A 25,396-nucleotide genomic window follows, 5' to 3' on the forward strand; every position below is an offset into this window, starting at 1 on the left:
GGTGTATTCTATCTTACAATAATTAATAAGAGAATTTCAGATTTATTCGCCGACTAGATCTGATTAAAAGTACTAGTGTAATAACAAATACTGTACACTAATGGGAATACTTACAAAGCTAATAAAAGTATAAAAATTGAAAATGTTTAAGACACCCAAATAAAAATGAAATTCTAATATAATATCCCATTTTGTTACTGTAATTACTTTGCAATAAAACTTTTGAGAGCTCTTATTATTGTTATTGTTTTCGTACTGTTAACGAAGTAATTATATTTTATTTCGCCTCGTGCGATGGCAATTAAGTATTTAGTAGAAATGTAAGTTATTTATTACGTTTATTTCGGTAATTAAGAAAACTATTTAAAGCTTTCTACGCTCTTTGGCATCATGAACTATCTATACTAGCCCACAAAAGTACTTTCTTTTTGTTTACGAGGGGGAAACCTTCAAAAGGTACCCGGTGCCGTGGGAGGGACGCAGGGTTATGTGGGATACTTACCACACTAAAACCCCTCCGGTGGCCGTCCTCGGCGCTGCGTAGAGGGCTCCGGAATCTCCAAAGGAACTCAACCGGAGTCTTCTTAGCGCGTTGCCCCGTCGGGCTCCGCCCAGGCGAGCTTAAAGCTCGCCACACCGTCTGGTGCGTACGACGGTATGCGACCACACATACCGCCGCCCTTCCCGGGGTCACTGGCCGGGCGGCTCCGACTCTTGCCGCCCTCTACTCCGGGAGCGTCTTTTAGTCGCCTCTTAAGACAGGCAGGGGATACCGTAGCCCTATTCTGGTCCCGGAACTACAGGGACAAGGCCACAAAAGTACCTATAGACATAGTTTAAGAGCCGATAATAACAAGAAACTTTAGTAACATTCATACCCAATGAACGGCTTCACGTAAAATCCCGTTCTATATGAAGGTGGTTACAAAGGTCTATAAGCGACAGTGACCTCTCACCATCAACTGGACTAAGTACATTACATGCCCATTTGTTACTTCAACCTTTTAAAAAAAGAAAACCGCCCGCGGCGTCTGCTATCGAAAATAATAATTTAACGATTAGACGCTCACATAAAAAGCGAAATAAATTACAACGAAAACATAATGTTTTCATTTCAGCAACGTTCACAGTGAATTTTTATGGCGCGCTTAATTTTCCCTTTATGGCCGCCATTGCTCACTTAATGGTTTTTTTTTATTATAAATTCCATCGGCCTCAAGCGGTTCTCGGATATCACCTTTGAAAGGTCAGATTGTACTTCAGCTGTGAAAATCTTAAAAATATTCGATAATTAAACTGGCGACTCGTGGCGGAGCGGTCACCATACCGGTCTGACACGAAAAGCGTTCCGGGTTTAATCCCGGTCAAACAGATATTTGAATGATGAATTTAGATTTATGTTCTGTGTCTGGGTGTTTATGTATTTGTTTATGTATGTGTCCATGGTACCCACAATACAGGGAATACAACTAGTGTGGCTATGAATGTAGAAAGCAATACAAACTATGTATTTCTTTACTTAAGGAAAAGTGTTAATCTGTAAGTATTTTTTTGGAAATGCCTTCTTCGTGGGCTAAGATATGGATGCCAATGGGCAACAGTGACTACAGCCAGATGGTCAACAAGCAATGTCAAAGAGAATGCGCTAAACCTGCCGGTTGCTAAGCTATACTCAAGGTCTGATGCTGGAAGAATGCCAAGTATCATTATTAGATGAACTCTTGAATCACTGTCGGTATTAATATAGTGATAGACTTCATAACTTGACCTTTTATATAAGAATATAGAAGAGAAAAAAATGATTGTAATGTATTGTGAATGTATGTAGCTATTTCGTATAGCAATATAAAGCGATAGTAAGAAAAACTAATGTGGAAAGTCTTTAAAAACTCATTAGGGGGAAAAAGTGGGGCGGTACCGTTTATACGTTATTCTGTAATGTACCGATACTGCATTATTACATTCGAGCCTACATTTAAATAGTTTATTAGTAAATTTATTTTTCTGTGTACGGAATTTGGTTAGGGTGGTATTTGCCTTGAATAACACAATCTATGGCAAAGGGATAAGGGATTACTTTCAAGATATAGGCAGCATTTCCTACGAATTTGTTAATTTTCTGGGAGTAATTAAAGTGCATATCGTGCTGCGGTGACTATGCCAAAATCCCCCAGAGACCCCTAACATTTTCAAGGGTAGACTTAAAACAATCATTAATTTAAATGACCTTCAGAAGTGGTAAAAGTGTCCTGATTGGACTGTGGTCTATTTCTGTCTTATAACTGCAAAAGGGTATTAGGCAGACAGACAAGCCTAAGGTATTTCAACTTAGCCCTAAAGGTAGCTACACATCGGAAACTGACCGCATGTAAGTCTTCAATCTTACTAGGTGAAGACTATCTATAGATATCCGCGAATAGTTACTATCAGATGCACTGCATACTCTAATGTCATTCCAGTATTCCGCTCAAAATTTAACCAATAACACTAACAAAGATATTTATAATAATTGTCGTGTTTCAATAAACCCGTACTAAACTGTGCAGTATACTACAATGGGTAGTGTAGTTAGTCCAATAACATTGCACGGAGAACGTCCGTTGCCACCAGATAGCTACGATTCTGACATTCCGATCATACTAACAATTCCAATTTTGTTACATGGAGCCATTAACAATGGAGCTGCCCTTATAATATTCATATTCCAGTATTATATGAGTTTACTACATTTTTCGCCACATTGGCTCTCTCTACTGTCAGCCGTATAGGTTTTCTCGCGATGTTTTCCTTCATCGTAAAAGCAAGTGACAATTCATTTATAATACATAGTTAACTTATATAGTTAAATAGTTACATACTTAAATATCAGAATTGTGTGTCTGGGATTCACGCAACGAATATCACTGTTAGAATATATCTGATGATTGTGACTAGCAATTGTAGGAAGGTACATTCTAGAAAATCTTACAAGAGACGAACAAAATGATGTATGTTAATAGTTATACCATGCTTGGCAATCTGTAAATAATTATTTTTTCCCTTTCAAGAAAATTCAGTCATTTCGTTAGACATACTAAAGGACACTGAATAACAAATCGGTGGTGGGCATGCCTCTACGCAAATTTTGGTTAAAAAATGTCATATCATATCTTCGTGCATTCTTGTAAGACAAATATCTAAACCACATCGCCGGCGACAGAATACTGTAGTCTGATCAACAATACGCATCGCTTGCCCGGCTACGTTGGCCACGAGCCTTACTATAAGCAGGATAATAAAATCTGTACGATAAATATAAATACAAAAAATTGTAAATTGCATACACTGATTTATTACATTAGAAATCAATTGTTGTGTATTGAAAAGGACGAAATTTTTTTTTAGCATTTTTTATTGAACAACTCATAACAAATGATACTACAAGTCAAAATCAAACGCGCTTACTTGAGAGTGTTATGTTATAAGTACGAATATCATATTACTAAAACTTCCAATTGCTAATGGATAAATTATAATGAGGTCTGGAGGTGGAACAAAACTTATCGTATCAGTTGATAATTTTCAATATGACCTTTTTAATTTGTCTCATAATGTACCCATTTGATTTTAAACAATATGTGTACCCTACGTCATCAATATACATAATATAAGCGAGACGGTATTGTATTCTAAGTTACATAACATAGTGCTCAGTGGATATGAAATACAATGAACACGTGCCGGATGCTCAAGGTAAAATCTGGATCGAAGGACCAATGTATTCGTAATATTGATCTGCGTTACTTCCGTTCCAAAATTGTATTACATATTTGCCAGACTATTAAATGTATAGAATAATATTGAATTTACAATATATTTAATATGTTATAAGCCAATTTCTATTTAATATGGGAGTAGCAGACGAGCATGCAGTCAACCTAATGGTATGTGGCTACTGCCGCCCTTGGATATCTGTAATCAACCCCAGATAGGATTAGATATTCCTACCTGAGGTCGGCCACAGATGCGCCGTCCTGCGGACTAAGCTGGAACGCCTCGGAAATGTATGTATCCCTTACCAAACCCTTCAAACCAGAACATAGCAGCGCTTAACGCTGCTGTTATGAGGCAGAAATAGGTGTAGTGTAGTGTGCCGCCGGAGTCGAACCACAAAGGGTTCTACCACCTTCAAAATTCATTTTCACCTATATCACCTATTTATTTTATAATATGTAATTTTGATTATATCTTGCTCTGGTTACATAAAAGAGATACACAATTTATCGAAACAGTCCGAATAATATTCTAAGAATTTATAAGTACAAGGTTTTAATATCATATTCGTGTCCGTGAAAATTTAATATGTTGGTCTTAGTTTTTAATATATCTGCGATTATGCGAATATTTTGAGGAGAGAGATGGAACGATATTCGAGTTGGTTTTCTACTTACGAAGTTTATTCAATCTTTTATATTATCGTGCGGGTTTCTCCGCCCAGTCCCACCTGCTTTTACTGGACTGGGTTTAATATTTGTGAAGTAGGTAATATAGATACTCAGTTACACGGGGAGTTACTAAGTTTTATATTTAACCTCAGTTACGAAGCCTATCTTACGGTGTTCGGTTACACATGTCTACGGGTGATAGAGTTCATTTAACATTATGACGATTGCACACCCCTTTATTGCTTATATTTTATAAAACACACTTGAATATCGTCGGTAAAACTTAGACACAGTAAGTAAACATATACCATATAGCTGAAGCACTAATGTCCGAATGGCTCCAAATTCGCCGGAGCAAACCAACCGTACAGTGTGGCGCTCTGTCAACGTTACAATCACACGAATGATTTCATTTTATTTGACCAACGCACTAATTACGTATTGAAATGATAGATACTGGTGTGTTATGTAGATATCTGTCTGGCTGTAGTGCTTATGTGCGACTTTATACAGAATTAAAAAAAGCAATAATCCTAAATGTATTTCGACGGTCCCTACGTATAAAGCGACATGTCAAAAATTGCATTTTTTTATTGCATATACGGCTTTGGATTGTCCATACGCGTATGCCTATATAAGATTTTTCTTTAAATATGATGTATTTTACTAAATTTACTATTCGTATAAGAGAACAAGTATAACATTATAGGAAATAGGTGACGTAAATGCGGATATCTATACTTATCGCTTTGTACGATGTCTTAAAAGCGCGCCACTCGACATGAACGCGGTCATGTCTAACTTAACATCACGTCTAAAAAGCATATTTTCCGCTACAAATAATAAGTAAGAACACAAAAAAATGGTATTGCATATACGGCTTTGGATTGTCCATACGCGTATGCCTATGTAAGATTTTTCTTTAAATATGATGTATTTTACTAAATTTACTATTCGTATAAGAGAACAAGTATAACATTTACAAGAAATAGGTGTCGTAAATGCGGATATCTATACTTATCGCTTTGTACGATGTCCTAAAAAGCGCGCCACTCGACATGAACGCAGAACGCGGTCATGTCTAACTTAACATCACGTCTAAAAAGCATATTTTCCGCTACAAATAATAAGTAAGAACACAAAAAATGGTATTGTTTTTCATATATCTATAATGTAAAATCTGAGTAAGATATCAATACCGCTTTCATGTTTCCTACATATAAAGTTGTATCTCAGACTTGTCTGGCATACTTTTATTTGCCTTTTCACGTAGAAACAGTCATCTGTCAGTTTTTCTGGTAAATATAAAAAAAAAACAATATTTATAAATATTAGTACAAACTTTCGAAAGCTATAACAACATTATAAAAAATAAATATTCTTAGAATTGTATAGAGAATTATTTCTAGAGTGGTTTGAACATTAATTACGCTCTCCTGTAAACCTGCGTTTTTGACATGTCGCTTTATACGTAGGGACCGTCGATTTATTTTATCCATATACACATCATAAATTGGGCCCATACTTACACCTTTAGTTTCAACTCAATAACCCTTTTCTAAGGAAATAAACATAATATTAAACAGTATGTCAACGAAGAAGAATTCAATTTTATGAAAATAATTAGATTGTTTGATTAATTATTTTTGCAAACTTTAAATATGTACCGTGCAACATTAAAAAGGAAAATTTGAATGATCATATTGAGTCACATTCATCTATGTTGTTTTTTGTTCTTAATGGCTACATGATAGAATTTGATAGCAACAAATTCTCCACTCGTAATAGCACAGCGTTCACCAGAAGCTAGTGGCGTGTGCATTACAAATGTCGCAATGTGGCGGACAATCCACGTTGTGCTCGCCATCGCCACTGACTTACGTAACTGTTACATTACACGCAAGTAACGAGTAACGAAAATCATAGGGAATAAAGTAAAAGTAAAACTGACGCAAAGAAATCACGCTAAAAGTAATAACTCTAGCTCTTCCAACTACATACGAGTATAATCAAATTATCGAAACGTTATTTGTAATTCCTTCGAAGGTGGTAGAACCCTTTGTGGTTCGACTCCGGCGGCACCACCGCCACACCTATTTCTGCCTAATAACAGCAATGCTAGGATGTGTTCCGTTTTGAAGGGTGTGGTAAGGGAGACATACTTTTCCGAGGCTTTCCAGCTTAATCCTCAGGGGTAGCGGCACATCTGTGGCCCACCTCGGGTAGGAATATCTAATCTTATCTGGTGTTGATTACAGATGTCCATGGGCGAACATAGCCATTTACCATCAGGTGGACTGCATGCTCGTCTGCTACTCGTATATTAAAAAAAAAAAAGTTTGAAGGTGATAGAACAACTCCGACGCCACCACAACCTCACCAATTTGGGCCTAATAATAGCAGTGTCACGCGCTTGTGTTCTGGTTTGAAGGGTGTGGTAAGGGAGACGTACTTTTCCAAGGTATTACAACTTGTCTTCAGAGGTAGCAATGCATCTGTGACTGATAACAGGAATCTGACTACATTTGTCCATGGGCGGCAGTAACCACTTACTATGACATGGACTGGACGGTCATTTGCTACTTCTTTTTTACGAAATATTTTAAATATTTTATGAAAAAACATATTGACAATAATGTACTATAAGGTCAAGAGAACCTACATGCTAAGCTTTGTATAAATATTATAAACTACTAAAAAACAAATTACTTGACGACTCCTAGATTACCTTGAGATTAGTTTACTGAACGGGCTCCAAAGTAAATGAACTTTCAAAAGATACGATAAACAAGTAAATACTGAAAATTATCTGTAGAATAGTCCTAAATGTAAATTTATTAAACTAGGTACACTAGAGAATTAGTCTTACCTTCAACGTGTAGTTACTTTTTGAATGACGTTCATTAGGCATCTCATAAAGTCTACTTTGATGTTTAATTAGCTCCTCTAACTAAATAGCAGCAATATCAGCATAAGGCCTCGTTCAGACTTAGATAACAGTTATCCATTAGTGGTTTTCTGTTGGACATTTGTTTTCTTTTCGAATGAGAATTTAGGCCATGTGCCCCAATTGCATATATGTAGAGTTTGTGAGTCACACATATTTGTACATTTTCTGCACGTATGTAATTCTACAAATAATTGTGTCTTACAATAGCAATGATCTGGAGCAAAATATGAATTTCAATTGGTTTTATACAATGGAGGAGCGAAAAATTAATACGGGTTTAAGTTTGTTCAACTGTGTATGACGGAATATTACTGTTTTAAGGAGGAAATCAAAACTATCCTGAACTATGATGGTTTTTAAAAGATGGTGGTAGGCCCCCTGGTTGAAGAGCGTTGGAAAGCAACTCGATGTGTTGCAACTTAGTCCTCAGGTGCAGCATGCGTTGCTGTCTACAACCAACCTCACGTAGGAATCTAATCTTATCTTGGGTTGATTGCAATTTGATAGTAATCGAGAAAATGTTCAGCGAATTAATAACATTTATGAAATCCATTTTGATAAATAAATGTTTAGTCTGAACTTCCCCTACAGTACTAATGAGTGCAAAGGTTATAAAATTGTTTATCTCCGAGGCTGCAACATAATTTAAATAGCATAAAAGTCTTATCTAAGGGAAAGATTATTCTGTAATTAAATTCTTTTTAATTGCTGCTATTTTGTTCTAAAAACAAGCAAAAAAATGAATAAAAACAAGCATTAATAATGAACATTTGGTGGTACGGAAGCCTCACGCAATTTTGCATATTTTATTAACCAAGGAGTATTCAATATTACTTTTTTAAATTTTACTTACCAATGGTTCTTACTTAATTTGATAATCTTTTAGTTAAATAACATTTACGAGTCTAACGTCCACTCATCTAAAAACAAATTTATTTGTTCATCGATATCCTGTATGTTAACAATACGATAAGAATTTTATTTCATGATATCAAATTTCTTACGTAAATATGATGGGACATAACAGAGGTTTATGCGCAGGTCCAAGGTATGTCGCAGTTTCGTCACGAGCCATGGTTCATCGTAAAACCAATTTCACGGGCGATAAACAAAAATGGAAAGTGATAAAGACGGAATATCATCTACAAGATAATCCCTGCGAATAATATTTTACCAATATTTGTTTTTATAACGTCAAGCAGAAAATAAGCATGCAGTCCAACTGACAGTATGTGGTCACCACCAGTCAATCTGTAATAACTATCACATAAAATTAACGTTCGCCTGAGGAGTTAGATGACATTATTAATTAGTTACTACTAAAAGATTATTGATAAAGCAAGTAATTTTAGTTTTTCCAAAAAAGCGTTTCTGTAAATTAGCTGCGTACGTGACTATAATGAATGACGCGAAAATTTAATCATACAGAATAATTCGGTGTCTGAAGCATTGACACGAGGGTCCTGTGTAAACGAACCATCGTTTGCTAAGAACATCTGTCCGCTAATGTGCTTACATTATCTCACATGGTCACCACTGCTGAACAATGTTAAATCTATTTGAAAAGGCCTTTCTTTGCAAAGAAAACCTTTCCATTATTTGCTTCCAGTCTTTATATGGAAATTAAGTAGCAGACGGCCTCCACTTGATCATAAATGACCCCTCTTGACCTTTCCATCTCAAGATCAAAGTCAAGGTGATGAAAATGATTCGATATCAGAGTTAACATTCGAATGAGTAGAATTCGCTTCTTTCGATTTTTATGCATCCCAATGCTAGATTTTTAAATTTAAATATGTCTGGTATTCTTCTGATGAGTAACATATTAATGCATCAATATTTAAGCCATGCTGTACGACCGTGGAGACTTAAAGCCGCTTTTGCATATCTTTTGCTCAAAATAAAAAGTATACATTTTTGACTGAGCAGAATTAGAATTTGGGTTTGATAACAAATTTCATTGGCCCGCAGTGTCCACTTCCCATAATCCGGATCGTATGATTGTTTTTTACTTCAATTTCTAAAACGATAAATCTGTCATCGAGATTCCTGATTACAGTTTAATTGCAGATCAGAACATTGTGATCTTTAGGGCTCTGACTGCCATTTCGAAAGGAAAGATAAATAAACCAGATAGCGAGACGCTCTGAATCATTAGAGTGCCGGCGGTGAAAGAAAGATAATATCTGAATAAATGTAGCTCTTAGATTGGAAACATTTAAACGAAATTCTGACATGGTCTGCTTTGGAAAATAACATTTTTAATGAACTTTGATACTGTACGTCTCGGTAACTTTACGATGCCCAATTTTAACTACAAGCAAACTATGTTGTTCTTTTTTATTTGGTTTATGTTTTGATTGTAGCAAGCCTTTGTAACGACTATTTTGTTCTGGTTTGGAAAATGTAGCAAAGATTATTTTTAAGTTGAACTTTTCCGTTGTAGTTGGCCGAAGAAACCAAACCAAGAAAAAGAAAGGGATCCTTCAATGTATTCGTAATAGTAACTTAACAATAAAAAAGTAACAAAAACGAATATCTATATACCATCGTAAAATAAGTATGTTTATAATTACTTAATAGACTCATTTTCAATCAATTCAATGTGTACACTGTACATGTGGCTTCATTGTTCTGTTTCAATGGTTATCTGATAGTACTAGATGAAAATATAAAACTGTATAAATTCACAGTCAAAAAATAAACAATTATTTATTATGAAAAATATCGCATTCTTGAAAGCAGTTCTAGCAAGATATCTTGACGAAATGGAGTACTGCAACGTCAAAAAATTTGCCGAGGTCAGGTAACTTCAAGGATTTGTTATACTTATAACATAAAGAGAATTATGATTATTGTGAATTTAATAATGTCTCACTGTTGGGCTCATTTAAATATAACGATTTTAGGTATAGGCTATCATGCAGGCCAAGTACATATTGATCAATTTCTTCATGATGTTTGTATCATGGTCAAAGCTATTCATAGTTACTTCCACGAATCACGTTACTTTAATTTGAATCCGGAACCACCAAGATGAGAAGTCCAAATTAAAACAACTAGGTTATCACTGTTCTTAAATTTTACATAATCGAAAAATATGATTTTATTTTCAGCGAAATCGAGTAAAAAACACAAACCTTTTCCAAACTCAAAAAATAAACTAACCCTCCATCTGGTTGAAAATAGCATAACCCTAGGTCCCGGTGGAACGAAACGAATCCAAACTTTTTCCTATTCGCTACGAAATCTCGGGTTTCGTGTAAATTATGAGAAATGGCGTCCCGGCGCTCCGCGGGATCAATTAGCGTGACATACGATCCTCTCGAGCCGTCGCTACGATGTACATATAGTATTAAATGTGCCCATGAATATAATATTACCCTTATATATTTAGGTTGGGCACGATAAAATTACGTGTAATAAATATCATTAACTACTCCCTTTTTGTTTATTTCTGTAATTCCTGTGTTTGCTATTTAGATCTTGAATTACAATTTAATTGCGACTGGAACACTTTTGTCACCTTTAAGTAGGACAGGTGTGGAGCGTGGACCCTGAGCGCATAGGACCTTAATTAAAACCATACTTATATATGGTTAAAACATTTATGTTCTCAACACAAGACCTAAGCTATAAATATACTATGAACAAATTATTAGGAATGATTTGACCTTTCACAACTTGCTAGAAGCCCCCAGGGTTTTATAAACTAACAAAAGTAGTTATTAAACACACGGTCTAGGTAGTAACTACTTTCGGAATGGTTTAATACTCTAATAGCAACTGTTTCGCAATCTGTTACACGATACATAATAATTAGATTGAGGGAATAATAAGGCAGTATTACGGTAGTACCAGCTTTATCACATATATTGTCGTAATTAATTATACTGATGTAACCAGGAGAAATTAAAAGGTCGCCGAACCCTTTATTGTTCGACTCCGGTGGCACCATCCTCATACCTATTTCTGCGTTATAGCAACAGAGTTAAGCGCTGCTGTGTTCTTTGATTTCAAAGGTGTGGTAAGGAAGGCATGTTTATCCAAAGCGAGGACTTCAATTTAGTCCCATGAGGAAGCAACGCATTTGTGGCCGACCTCATGTAGGCTTCTATTCTGGGTAGATTACAGATGGACTTCATTCTCGTTTATAAAAAATATATGGAATAAATTAACGGATTCATATATTTGCTTGTACAGGTGCAGATAGTGGCACATTACATACTTTTTGCATTCATTTGAAGAAAAATGGCTGCACATATTATGGAAATTCACGCTTGCTCAATATTAGGTTAGCGTTAGGTAAAAACGTGAAAGATTAATGCAATAATCTACCAACCCCCTGGTGACCCTATTAGAACGCCTCCTGAAGGTTTCGTTTCTTACTACACTCTTCAATACCGGACAATACTACACTTAACCCAGTTGTTATTATTTAGGCAGAAAAATGTAGAACTAAATGTGGTATCTTCTTATTCGATTCACGATAGTTTCTAAATTTGGCAATGAGTTGAGGCAACTTTAATATTCTATTGGCAATGAGTCAATTAAATTGAATAGAGTTTTAAGTAAGACACTTGCAAATTTCTGGTCATTTGTAACAAAATTTCTGCAGACTGCTGTGATCGCTACTTATTATCAAGTAGGTTGCGATCTCGCTGCTAAAATTACTTAAGTTTCAAAAATAAGTAACTGATGTGCATATATTTTTATATCGTACCGCTAAAGTTACACTGAAAACATCAACAAACACAATAACCATGCTATATAATCACATGTCTTGAGTATAATATATTAGTAGCTATACCTACTGGAGATATTACACTTAATTCTAACTTAATAGACCTGTCGGTTTTGATGTATGAAGCACAGGAGGGCGAAGACGATAATCTTACCATTAATATCAGTAACTCACCTACCCACGACACGCGCCATACTCGAAATTCCTGCATAGTAAATTATCCGCTCCATGCTCTGACAGGGCGATGTATCATAAAGTCATAAGCGATCGAGGGTTAACGTGGTATTCGGTCAGTCCTTGGGACCGTGACCACTAGCGATGTAAACTAAGTTATGATGATTTAAAATCTCTATTACATCCTCTATTCTTCAACTTTGTGATTTGTGAGAATTAATCTTACTTTAGGTACGCTGGGATTTTAGACTAGTATGTATAAAGTGTGAAAACATATAAAGTTTACAAGGTCTACGAAGATGTCTAATAACGTCAAGAAGCACTGTAATTGGAAGATAATGATAGTATTCTGTCAGTAATTATTTAACATACATATTAAACAACAATGACAGTGAAAGTTATGGTCCGTTGATCAAAAATCGCATCACTAGCTAGGTATAACTTCAATTAATTAACGATTAACTAGTTATATATTTTGTGTTTATTCCTTTAGTTATAATGCAGTTATTGAAGAAACATAAATTCTATTAGGTTTTAGACTTGAAAACAGATCGAGCAATGCATATTTCATTAAAATGTTTTTCAATGTCGACCATTTTGCCAAGCTGAGGCGGTCAATAAAAATATAAGGGGACGGCGAAGTGCGTACGTGAGGAGAATGGGATCGATGGGAGAGTCTGGATGGTGGGGCCATGAAGTTAGCGATAGGGAACCGCATTTTATACTGGAGATCACTATAATTATCACCTGGAACAAGCGCTCTACCTCTCTTATAGCAGAGTGTTTTTCCCGAGGATGTCGTACAGCACTCTTTTTAAACGCCGAATTCGGAGAAAAAACTGTTATTTTAAGGCTGTTGACGAATTAGCGTTATCAATAAAAATCTTCAATATTTTTTATAACATAGCTAGCAAACGAGCATTCTGTCCAGCTGATGATAAGTAGCTCCTGGTGTCATGGACGTCTATAATCAATCCCAGATAAATTATAATCCTATCTAAGGCCAGCATTGCGTTGTTAACCTTGGTTGCTAAGCTCTAACAACTCGGATAAGTACCTGTCTCTCATACCACCTTCAAATCTGAGCACATCAGCGGTTAACACTGCAGTTATTAGGTACAAAATATTTTGAAATATGATTGAATTTCCACCAATAGCTAAATTAAAATTATTGTTTATAATAATGAAATTATTTTACGCATGGAAATAAAATTGTTTTTAACAAATAAAGCGACAGTTTTCGAGGCCTCCTAAAGTGGGACCGTCCATTAGGCTCGGGATTTAGAGTGACATAATATTTCATTTTTTTCCAATTCCTGTTACATTATTTCGTATCTGTACATATAAAATAAATTGAAATGTCTGTCAGCGATTTTGCATACCGTATTTGAATCTATTTTTAATAAGCTAAAATATTTTTTTTTTATCAACTATAATAAAAATCACATATTTAAAAATTCAATTAAAATTAATGAATCGTTGTTTTTTTTTTTAACTGTAGTCCAGAGCGTATTTATTATAAAAAAAAAACCTTATAATTTAGTGCGAATGAAACGTCAATAATAAGGTAGGTAAAAGGTAGGTTTTTACTTTATACTTAGGTACTTGAATTTTTTACTGTTCCATTGTAATTTGCCTGACAGTTTAAATAAACGGTAAACAGTTTAAATGCCTAAAATTTAATGATCAACTCAGTTTGACTGGTCTAAAGTTTGAGCTCAAGTGAAAATTATAATAAATATATGGCCAGCCTTTACTACATCTACTGGTCCTGGTATCTACTGGGAGTAGCAATGTGTTTTATGTCAGACTTTTAATTACGTATATTACTTTTTTTCTAAAGTAAAATATACCGTATAGGTACACAAGTAGAGCCACGTGCAAAAGTTGATTGGAAATAAGAAAAACATTGCTAAGTCCATCGTGATAAAGGTATTGAGAGAAGAGCTTTTTATTTGCTCTGACTTTTAGACAACACGAAGGGACGATTTAGATGGATTAGGCCTTAAATTGGAAGGGATTCAAAAAACAAAAATATGTGTTAAATAATAAAAGTGGAAGGAATAACGTAGCAGGCTCAATTTTAGAAAAATAACGTTAAATTTAAAGGAAAAATCTATAATGGATTAAAAAATGTTACAAACATTTCATTTTATTAAAAATAGTGACAGACGGAGTTCATGCAGTAGCATTACAAAAAATTTAGCCTGTAACAAGATCAGTTCTTTGTATCGGACAGCAGCTGCAGGTATGAAATGACATATTCAGAGCCTGTGTGAGCAGCTGCTGACAATTTACTTGCGAGACAACTATTCACACATGAGTTTACCAAAAATGGTTATAAAAACTTATATAAAAGTAGATGTAATGCACAGTTATAGGTGGGGAGTTGTTTGAGGTTCAACAAATTTTTGCCTCGTAAAACCAATGTTTCACTTTATTATAAGTACCTACTTATACATTTTTCTCCTAGACATATATTTCCACCTCGTTATGTACCTACGTAGATAATAAAAAATGAAAAATACCTACCAATAGTTTCAATATAAAGGCGTTTATAAAAAAAATGCCAGAATAACACAATATTTATCTCGTGTAAAACTTTGCTTGTTTCTACTTGCTTGCATGTAATGTTTAATGACACTCCCTTTAGGATCGTTATACACCACAAGTTCTCTAGGGACACGACAAAGGAGGGTTTCGTGTAGCCAAGCGCTAGAAAACGGACACTGATTGCTTTTGAGACGAAATGCCTCATGTTTCGAGCACTATGTGGGAGATTCTAGATAGGAGGCGTGTTTTTCAAAGCTTCGTTGAATAAAAACAAATATATATGCAGGTTCTTCTTGAAAACTCTGGGGATTTACAACCTTCCTTAGCTTAAGTCTTTGTGAACTTCTTTAGAAACTGTTGTTTATACTGTGGCCTCCAAGAGTTACAATAAGAAAGAGCCTGAAATGTTCGGTATTTTGGTCTACATACACAAATATAAGATTTAAGTGCCAAATATATATTTTGTTCTTTCACTAGTAATCTGATAACAGATCAGTAAATCTACATAAAGTAACCATAGTAGCCCTATACCTATGTTGGAAGTCCTTTCGCAAGAAATCACCTATATTATAGTAGAAATAGAATTGAAGTAAAAATTATAAGGACTGGTATGTGGTAGTGGTAAATATTAACTTAACAAAAATTGTAACAGCGCGATATCATGAGAGATACGTATAAAACGATAGACATACGTAAAAAAGAAATATTTTTTTTAATTGGACTTCGGTTCACCGCACTGCTGACATTCAATTTAGATAGCGCCGCGATAACTGTAGCTACCTACTGCCAAATTTCTACCATCTTTTCTAAATAAATATGTGTATATACCAACCCTAACAAAATATTGTTTGTTATATTATTATTAGGATTGGTGGACACACGCAATATTCTAATCTACGTTTTTTATCTTGTAATAAATATCTACGAAATTATTAAACAACTAGTTTTTGCCCGCGGCTTCGCCCGCGTTTAAAAGAAAATAATATAACATACTAACATACATAAAACTGAAAATTCGTACCTTCAACTTTGCTAAAGATCATCACTTGATCAAATGCATAGTTTACGATTCAATCCTTACTAATATCGATTAAAATAATCGATGTTTTGGGTCCAAATCTTAGATCGCCATCCCTAGTTCCCGTGGGATTTCCAGGATAAAAACTATCCTATGTCCTTTCTCGGGTTTCAGACTATCTTTGTGCAAAATTTCATTAAAATCGGTTCGTTAGTTTGGGCGTGAAGAAGACACAACCAGACAGACAGACAGACAGACAGACATAGTTACTTTCAGATTTATAATATTAGTAAGGATTTAAACACTTCCTATAAAAACAAAGTAGTAATGACATAATATAAAATTAACGTCACGCCGATGAAAAATCAATTTAATAATTCGTTTAGTACGATGAACGAACAAATCGATGTATTATCTGTAACTTGGAATAATGAAGGATAGCCTGCTATCTATCGCTTTATTAAAAAAAACTGTCATTGTCACTTGTGATGACAAATTTATGTTACCACATATGATACTTTTCCCCTTTATTAAGTAATCTTATCGGAAGATTTGCACCTTTATAAGAGTTCATATTAAACAGTATTTGTATTCAAACTAAATTACAGATTTCATTTTGAACTTCTATTTATAAACTAAATATATTATTAAAAACGTTTCAATTTTTTATTTGTTTTATGCTTTTATCTTAGTGAAGTTTAACGCTGTTATTGTATTATTAGAAAAAAGTTTTAAAATAAACATTTACCAAGTTATTTCTCAGGATGATGGTAGAATAGGTTTTATTATTTTTTTTGAATAGGTATTCCCATTGGTACTTCTGTAAAATTATAACAAATCATGAACGTAAGTAATTCATGTTGATGCTCAAATATGTTTTTTATAAGTTTCGTGTATCAAACTAACACACAGTACCTGATGGTAATTACCTGTCCATGAACATCTGTAATATAACATCTGTAACTATAAAATGGGGTACTACCTGAAGTGTTTCATGAATTCTCATCCATTAAATATATATTTGTAGTAGTAACCTTTTTACGTGAAATTAAATGTTATATGAGGACCGGATGTGGAAACACTGAACTGTCCCTGTCAAAACAACACATAATCACAATGACATATCTGCACATCAATATTTGGTTGACAGAGTGACGGTTTCAAGTTTTCAAGATCAATCCAGAATATGTAAACACTTTACCAAACTATAAAGTAGGTTCAATAAGAAGATAAGATAAAAATACGATCAAGGTTGCACATATTGCATTGTTTTATAATAGCTGATATCGCCAATTTGGTTTTAACCGCACGTCTTGAGAAAAACTGACGAAATGTTCTTAAGGAATTTGTTATTGAGGTAAGCTATCTTTAATAAACATTATGAAAGTTGTTTACATATTGTATCAGTGTTATTTTCCGTTTAAGTGTTTAAGAAATATTGACGGACAGAATGTGGAGCCGATATATTATGTATGCCTACAATACTGCATACTCATTTGTTCCTTCAATTTAAAAAAAATAGACTAATAAGTATTCCAATTCAGTCTTAAGGCATAGCGACACATCTGTGACTTCAAGTAGAACTCCAGACCTAAATGTAGTTGGTTACAGATAACCAGTGTTACTTCAATCACTCGAATAAAATGTGATAAACCATTTACAGGACATTACTCAGGAACAACAAACTACACAACTTTGCTCCAGCTGTTCACTATCAGTACCACCACTATGGAGGCTATGACAACAGAGACAATGGGAAGTATATCCCTATTGCTCTGTTCAGTGCTGTACTCGTTGAATCCACAGGAACAGGTTTGTATGAAACTTTTATTCTCAATAAGTAAAGATTGTTGACTTCAATATTTTAGGGGACATTCTGTAACTTCAAAGTATATTTTATAATACACTTCCATAAATAATAGATAATTCGATAATAAATAGACTTTGGGTCCAATATTATTTTCAACTGAAAATAAGTGCTAATAGATTGATTATTAAAAATGAAAATTATTTGATAAGTCAATATCCAATCCTCAATTTCCATATTAAGGTTGTATTCAATGCATTTTTCATATACCAAATTCAGTACATTTTGTACACTAGTCTTTTCCATACCAAAAAAGTCTCTGTAAGTATTGTCTAGTACATTAATTTCTTTAACCCTGAGTGCTGTTGAAACATACAATTTAATCAGGTGGAAATGTTAACTGATTATACAAATTGAATTTTCTAGTTTTTGCATTGTTTGAAACAATGTACATATAGAATTTGTATAAGAATAAATTGTGTAGCTAAAATTATATGTCAAACAGTAAACATTAATCATTAAAAAAAATATATTATCATAATTATTTTAGACAATATTTCATACTTATCAGTAGTAACATCTTTCGGCAGACTTTACTTTTATTAAGGTGTAAAATATAAAAATGTCACCTTTTTAATCCAATTTAATAATAAGGAGGTAATCCTCGTACTTGTTTCAAAAACTAATGAAGGTACTTTTCTTATATTTGTAGAAAGAAAAGAAAGGCAGAGGCCACCCAAAGCTGAGCAAGAACCAGAAACTATAGTGGAGCCTGGACTGAAGCGGCCAGATCTCCCAACCTACACAGCTGATGAAGTCAGCAAGCATGATAATCTGTAAGTCTACGCTATTTTTTATGAGATTAAACTAAAGGAGCATTCAGTCCACCTGATTATATGTCATAACCTGTGGGATATGTATATAAAATTATACTATGTAATCAAGGAATAGACAGCAACTTGAGGTTAGTCATGAATACGTAAAAGCAAGAGGACGAAGTGGAAATGGCTTATGTATCCACTGCTTTACAAAACCTTTCAATCTAACATGTAAGTGTGTTAAGTGCTGCTTAATAGATGCTGTAGGCTTCAAATTGTCATTGTCATGTATCCATGGTCCAAAGAAATAAAATTTCTACTCCAGTCATTGTTTTGCAACTAAAGGAGAAAGTTACATTCCATTTATTCATATCCCACAGGAGCAGTTTCTGGGTGACATACAAGCATGGAGTTTACGATGTAACTTCATTCCTTCCATCACATCCTGGTGGAGAACAGATCCTAAATGCAGCCGGCCTCAGTATTGAGCCCTTTTGGAATGTATATGGCATGCACAAGACCCAGGAAGTGTTTAAGTTGCTTGAGAGCTATAGAATAGGTGTGTATTTTCATGTAATAATTGGTCCTCCTGTAGTTAAGTGGCCTCTGGCGCTACTTGTAACCACTCAGAATAGAGTAGGGCTTGAATAAAAGTCGAGTGGAAACACCTGACTTGAATTTAAGTTAGTCATGGCTGTTATTATGTGGCATGGAAATGATACTGTTGGGTGGTCTAAATCCAGTGTCTTCGTATATTCAAAATGAATAATATCAGTTACAAATATCTAAATCCAGTGTTTTTGTATATTCAAAATTTTGATATCTGCCTGATGAAGCCGAAATTATAAACTTCTGTATAAAACTTCAAAGTTATAGTAAAATGCAAAGAAATTATGTAAATAAGTTTGCTTTATCAAAATGTATGTTTCAGGAGACAGTAGTCAAATTTTAGGAACTAAAAGTACAAAATTGTTTATCATGTTTATATTCCTAAACTAGTATCTAACACACACATAATATAGTTACTGTATTTTATTTTATTTCTTCAGGTAATCTCCACGACGACGATGTGGTTGATCACAGTGATGATGAATTATGGGTTAAGGAACCCTTCAGAGACAAGCGCCTTATAGTGAAAACCGCTAAACCATTTAATGCAGAAATACCACCCAAATACCAGATCGAGCACTTCGACACACCAAAGTACGTAAGGCTTTTAGATACTTTAATTAACTTGTTTACTAGAATATATTTTTAAAAGTTGTAGAATCTTGGTAATTCAAATCTACTAGTGTGATACTTATTTTGTCTTATAATAGCACTGTTTAATATTGTTGTAATCTTTTTGAAGGGTGTAGTAAGGAATGAAACTACAAACTAGTAAGATTTCTACGCCTTTTTGCAGCTTGGTAAATGCATTTTCACTAATATTTTTTGAATATCTTTTTGTACCTAAATAATAATACCTCCATAACCGGCCTATTAAACTTAAAACAAGCAAACAGTCCTAATCAAAGAAACTACCCACGCAACTCCGTAACGGCATCAAACATACGTATAATAATTTTGTTTTCAGCGAATTATTTTACGTGCGTCAACACATGCCTGTTCCAGAACTGGACGCGGCGACGCACACGTTGAGAGTTGATGTGGTCGATGGTACCACTACCACCACGCACTTGACGCTGGAGGAGCTGGGGCAGTTCGAGACGGTGACCGTGCGCGCCGCGCTCATGTGCGCGGGGAACAGGCGCAGCGAGATGCACAAGGTGGATTCATATTAGTTTACGCGATTTGTAGGCGATTCAGAAGTTGTTCGTATTGCACGGTTTTTGAGTTCAAATTGCTTACCTATAAAACCTTTGTTAATGGAAGCAACAGTATAGTAATAAATTAGTGTAATTTTAATAATAATTCTGTACTTTAATAGCAAGTAAAGTTCCCTAAAATTCTTTAAATCGACACCGAAAATGTAATTCGGGCCTCATAAAAACGCCGATGAAAAGAAAAAAACCTCTTTTTTGTAACACTATACTATACTATACCTGTATGTATGGAGTAATTGGTGTGTCTGTGTATCAATAACAAAAAGTTCATATTTTCTCTAACATAAGTTTACTAACGTACAAACTTCATATCTATCACATAGTATAGGTGCGGCAACACCAATGATTTACAAAAGGAGACAACAAACGCTAACAATGCAATTTTTCGTTCCCAAGCAGGTGAAACCAGTAAAAGGGTTAAGTTGGCAAGGTGGCGCCATTAGCAACGCCGTGTGGACCGGCGTAAGGCTGCGTGATGTCCTGCTGCATTGTGGGGTCAGCGAGGAGAACACAGAAGGAAAACACGTTATTGTAAGTATTGGCCTTTGAGTGAAATTAATGAAACAAAAGTTTAAGAATCTTGCTCTATATGATATTAATTACAGATGGTATAATCCGCGCCAAACTGCTAGTCCGCTGCTCCAACTGCTCTGAAGTTATTGCGAGCAGGTGTAGTCATGCAATTTGCTATTGTAACGCGATTCTTTTCTATATTCAACCGGACTAGCAATTTTACGCGGACTATACCAGTGATCACATCAATTTATAAAATATAAGTATTACGTAAAATCAGTAAGTGTAATTCATTTGTACATCGAAGCGATGCAGACGACAAAGATTACATAGATACAACGAGCGCGCAATTCAGTTTTCTTAATCTATTGTGGTGACGTCATACGGTGTGTTATTTTTCTTCATACTAACACATTCGAAGATTCCGAAGGCACTACCGCCACACCTATTTCTACTAATAACAGCGGTGTTAAGCGCTGCTGTGTTCTGATTTGAAGTGTGTTGAAAGGGAGAAGTACTTTTCTGAGGCATTCTAGTTTAGTCCTCAATGAAAGTAATGCATAAATGGTCTACCCCAGGTAAGAATTCTATGTGGTGTTCATTACAGATATTTTTGGGCACGAGCCACTCACCATCAGGTCGACTCATCGTCTATAATGTAAAAAAAATACATTTCGTGCAGTTAACAGGTGCGGACATAGACGCGACGGGCGAGTCGTTCAGCACGTCGATCCCGCTGGCGCAGGCGCTGGACGGCGCGCTGCTGGCCACGCACATGAACGGCGCCGCGCTGCCGCCCGACCACGGCCGCCCGCTGCGCGCGCTCGTGCCCGGCGCGCCCGCCGTGCGCAGCGTCAAGTGGCTCGGTGAGACCTCCGCTGTGTGACTACTCTGTGCTAACACTGCTGCTCCTTCGTCGTTTGAGCTACTTCAAACAGAGCGTCAAGTGGCTCGGTGAGACCTCTGCTGTGTGGCTACTCTGTGCTAACACTACCTATCCGCTCCGCCGTCGTTTTAAAGTGCAGGCAGGGTAGTTCGGTGACACCTCTGCCGTGTGCCTACTCTATACAAGCACAAGCTATATGCTGCTACGTGATTTGAGCGATTTGAAACTAAGTATCAAGTGGCTGCGTAGTTCCTCTGCTGCGTGCGCTACCCTGTGCTAACAGTAACTGTCGGCTCCTGTGTCGTTTGAGCTACTTTAAACAGAGCGTCAAGTGACTCCGTAATATCTCTGCTGTGTGTCTACTCTGTGCTAACACCAACTGTCCGCTCCTGCGTCGTTTGTGCTACGTTAAACAGAGCGTCAAGGCTTGGTGAGACCTCTGCACTAATCCATAAAGTTAACTGTTATTCCAAGATTATCAAGATTGTATCAACTATCAAATGAAACGTATCAAACCCGAAACACACATACTTACATATTTTTCCTCAATTATCTTCTTTATCAAAAAGATTACTTGGACCATTTCATTTCAAAATATTGGGTAAACTAACTCAATAACAGGAAAGTTTATAGACGTAAAAAAGGGAATTAAATTTGACTTTTATTTATGCAGTATCCATCACAGTATCAGAAAAGGAGAGTTCCTCCCACTGGCACCAGAAGGACTACCGCGCATTCAATCCGTCGAAGACTTGGGAGGACGCGGACTTCGCGACCGCACCGCCTGTATACAGCCTGCCCGTCACCTCCGTGATCTGCGATCCGCAAGATGGCGACACTGTCACTGTGAAGGATGGCTTTATTGAAGTTAAAGGTAGGAAAATAACTTAGATTTAGTATTATGTGTTAGGGGAAATATTATAAACAAGGAACAAGTGATAGTAAGTGATCTAACATGGTATAGTCCGCGTTGAACTGCTAGTTTGCTCTGAATATAGAAATGAATCGCGTCGCCAAATTGTATGACTACACCTGCACGCAACAACTTCAGAGTGGACTAGCAGTTTGACGAGATCTATACTTGGAGGCGTTTTGCAAATACATATATGTTTTTAGTGTTAACTAGTTTTTGCAGACTTTAAATCATTGAAGTTCGAAATGAGATATTCAATTTGGTAAAGATTTAGGAGACATACCTAACTGACTTTATGATATGCAGTAATATTTGTGTATGCTTTATTATCATTTTAGTCATAGCCATAGAATAGTCTGTTACTCTGGCAAATATGTAATATTTATTAGTAAATTCCCAATATACCATTTTTTGATTAGCAGTATCTTTAAACGACTTCAAGTACGATATTTTTAATTCGAGTGTGTTTTTTTGAGCGTCGTGTCTAAATTAATTATTTGTTAGGTGAATACTTATGATAATGATTTCTAGTATAGATAGTGTGATACGCTCCGATGCTCAGGTTACGCGTACTCGGGCGGCGGCGCGAAGGTGATGCGCGTGGACTTGAGTGTGGACGGCGGCCGGCGCTGGGCCGAGGCCGCGCTGCGCTGCGACCCCGCGCCGCCGCGACACCACTACTCCTGGGCGCTATGGAACGCGCGGATACCTGTGCCTCGCGTCGATCAGGTGAGAACACGTAGTACTGTGTAGACTGACGTAGCAGGGCCACGTAGCACTGTGTAGAGTGACGTAGCAGATGCCCAGGATAAGATAAGGCGGGCTGCGCTTTTTTTGTACTATAAAGGCCTGGCCACATAGAGTACGTATTTTAGTGCCGCGCTAGGGCGTTAGCGCTAAAAGTAAATCCTGACGCCGCTGAGTTGTATTGTACTGAATTACTACCCGTACGCGCTCTGTGTGACCGCTCAGTAACAACTCGCTACAACACAACTCGGCGCTAGAGCGCGGCGTTAGGATTTTGTTCTAGCGCTGACGCCTAGTGCGGCGCTAAAATACGCGTTCTGTTTTGGCCGGGTCCTTAAAAGTATATCGATGTTAAGAACCCACTCCCTATTTAAAGTCAGAACGTAGCAATGTTTAACATTGTTGCAATATAACAGAAATGAGTGAAGTAAGCGCCAAACTTTATGAAAGTATCGGTTTCGACTAAAAATAGTTTTGTTGTTTAGTGTAACCTATAGAACACAAGCCGAAATTTCGGTTTTAGTTTTAATCAGATACTAATGTACGGCGTTACAACTTTAAAAAATGAATTGAATTCCTAAATTATTTTTTGCGAGAATTTCCTACACCTAAATTAAATCTATCTCCTTTCTCTCCTAAATTAGGTTGATATCTGGGTAAAAGCAACGGATAGCAACTTCAACACCCAGCCAGAGAACTTCGACGACATCTGGAACATTCGGGGTATTCTCGGCAACGCGTACCACAAGATCAAAGTAAATTTGAAGCATTAGACTAACAAAAATAAATATTAGTCAATCCTGTAGGTTGAGATTCGCTCATAGATCATAAGAATGCTGTGGTAAAATAGAACCAAGATGACTAGGTTTGTGATCGCCGCTTGCGTATTTAGATTTTCCGCGTGATCGTTTTATTGTAGACATAGGTTGTATAAATTATAATTATGAGAGGCAGCACTCATTATGGAAGCCAATTTTTAGATAGGTATAAATTATACTTTTTGAACAATATTTTGTATCTTAATATATAATTCTATTATGTTGATTTTTTTGTAAATGTTTGCTCACTTATGAAATCAAGAACTCTTTATTACTAGTCTAAACTACATTGTGCTGAACTAGAACAAAAAAGTATAGGTGAAGATATTTTAGGCAAACATAATATGTTAAAAATTACATAATTGGCGAGTATATTGTGATATAGTCGCATCGTACTTATATATAAAAATTATAAAATGATTTGTATATGAGTCGACACAAATTAGTACATATAACTTATGTATCCTCTTTAATAATTGAAATATTCTGTCTTTAGATTTATATGTAATTACTCATAATAGCTATAGCTATATAAGTATTTATAAGTAAAGGTAGATATTCTATCACAGAATTTCATGTTAGGTGGTTATGTTCTAATTAAATGAAATAATAGTGGAATAAATGTTGATTACTAGTTAAAGTATTGAGGCTATATTCATAAATAATGTCACTATACTTGTTTTTTTTTAATAACAATAAATTACAAGATTAATTAAAATACAGTACTTTTTTTTAATATATGAATCAATGTGAAATATATATTTTAGCATAAACAATATTGTATTATATATTTTTTAAGTTTAAATGACTCAAAAAATCTGTATTTATATATCACTTAAAATTGCTAAAACTGACAAATTGTAAGGATTACTAAATATACTCACTAAAACTTTTGTGATAAAACTAGTGTTACCGAAAGCCTTTTAGAGTGTCAATATAATAATCTTATTTTATATTTAGTATCTCTGACACAGTAAATATCGACATTTAAGTGTTGAAATAAGCATTAAAAAGGTTTGAACAAGTTTAATATATGTTGTAACATTATTATAATGCACTCCTTATTATTTTTAACACGAATATAGTCATATACATGATATTATTGTTACCGGATTTAATAGTGTCCCATAAATTATATTTGTTTTCGTATTGATTTACATATTTATTACATTTTTAAGAAATAAATGATTGATATTAAATAATAT

At 35.3% G+C, this 25,396-nt stretch overlaps 1 protein-coding gene and 1 pseudogene across 2 annotated transcripts; one reads left to right on the top strand and one right to left on the bottom strand.

Moving 5' to 3' along the window:
* The window catches only part of LOC140748048 (uncharacterized), a 56,518-nt pseudogene that overhangs the window by 3,294 nt on the left and 27,828 nt on the right, over positions 1-25,396 (bottom strand).
* shop (sulfite oxidase) lies at positions 16,988-25,114 on the top strand. 2 transcript variants are annotated; one of them, XM_073082465.1, is made up of 11 exons: positions 16,988-17,220; positions 17,527-17,675; positions 18,383-18,506; positions 18,869-19,047; positions 19,538-19,691; positions 20,065-20,257; positions 20,711-20,845; positions 21,510-21,693; positions 22,387-22,587; positions 23,189-23,355; positions 24,018-25,114. In XM_073082465.1, exons 1-11 carry the CDS (start codon positions 17,195-17,197, stop codon positions 24,144-24,146), a joined length of 1,641 nt encoding a protein of 546 aa, XP_072938566.1. In that variant the 5' UTR covers positions 16,988-17,194; the 3' UTR covers positions 24,147-25,114. The 2 variants fall into 2 exon arrangements, with proteins under 2 accessions (XP_072938566.1, XP_072938572.1); XM_073082471.1 differs by having other exon boundaries at positions 20,714-20,845.

This window comes from Epargyreus clarus, unplaced genomic scaffold (assembly GCF_041222505.1).
Source record: "Epargyreus clarus isolate Ecla_fem2 unplaced genomic scaffold, WU_Ecla_fem_2.2 ptg000003l, whole genome shotgun sequence".
Classification (NCBI taxonomy): domain Eukaryota; kingdom Metazoa; phylum Arthropoda; class Insecta; order Lepidoptera; family Hesperiidae; genus Epargyreus; species Epargyreus clarus.

Excerpts from the sequence above, each read along its gene's own strand:
- shop (XM_073082465.1), top strand. The coding sequence starts at position 17,195 with ATGTTCTTAAGGAATTTGTTATTGAG. Across the intron at positions 19,048-19,537 it reads GCTTGAGAGCTATAGAATAG|GTAATCTCCACGACGACGAT; the intron begins GTGTGTATTTTC and ends TTATTTCTTCAG. Across the intron at positions 20,846-21,509 it reads CAGAAGGAAAACACGTTATT|TTAACAGGTGCGGACATAGA; the intron begins GTAAGTATTGGC and ends CATTTCGTGCAG.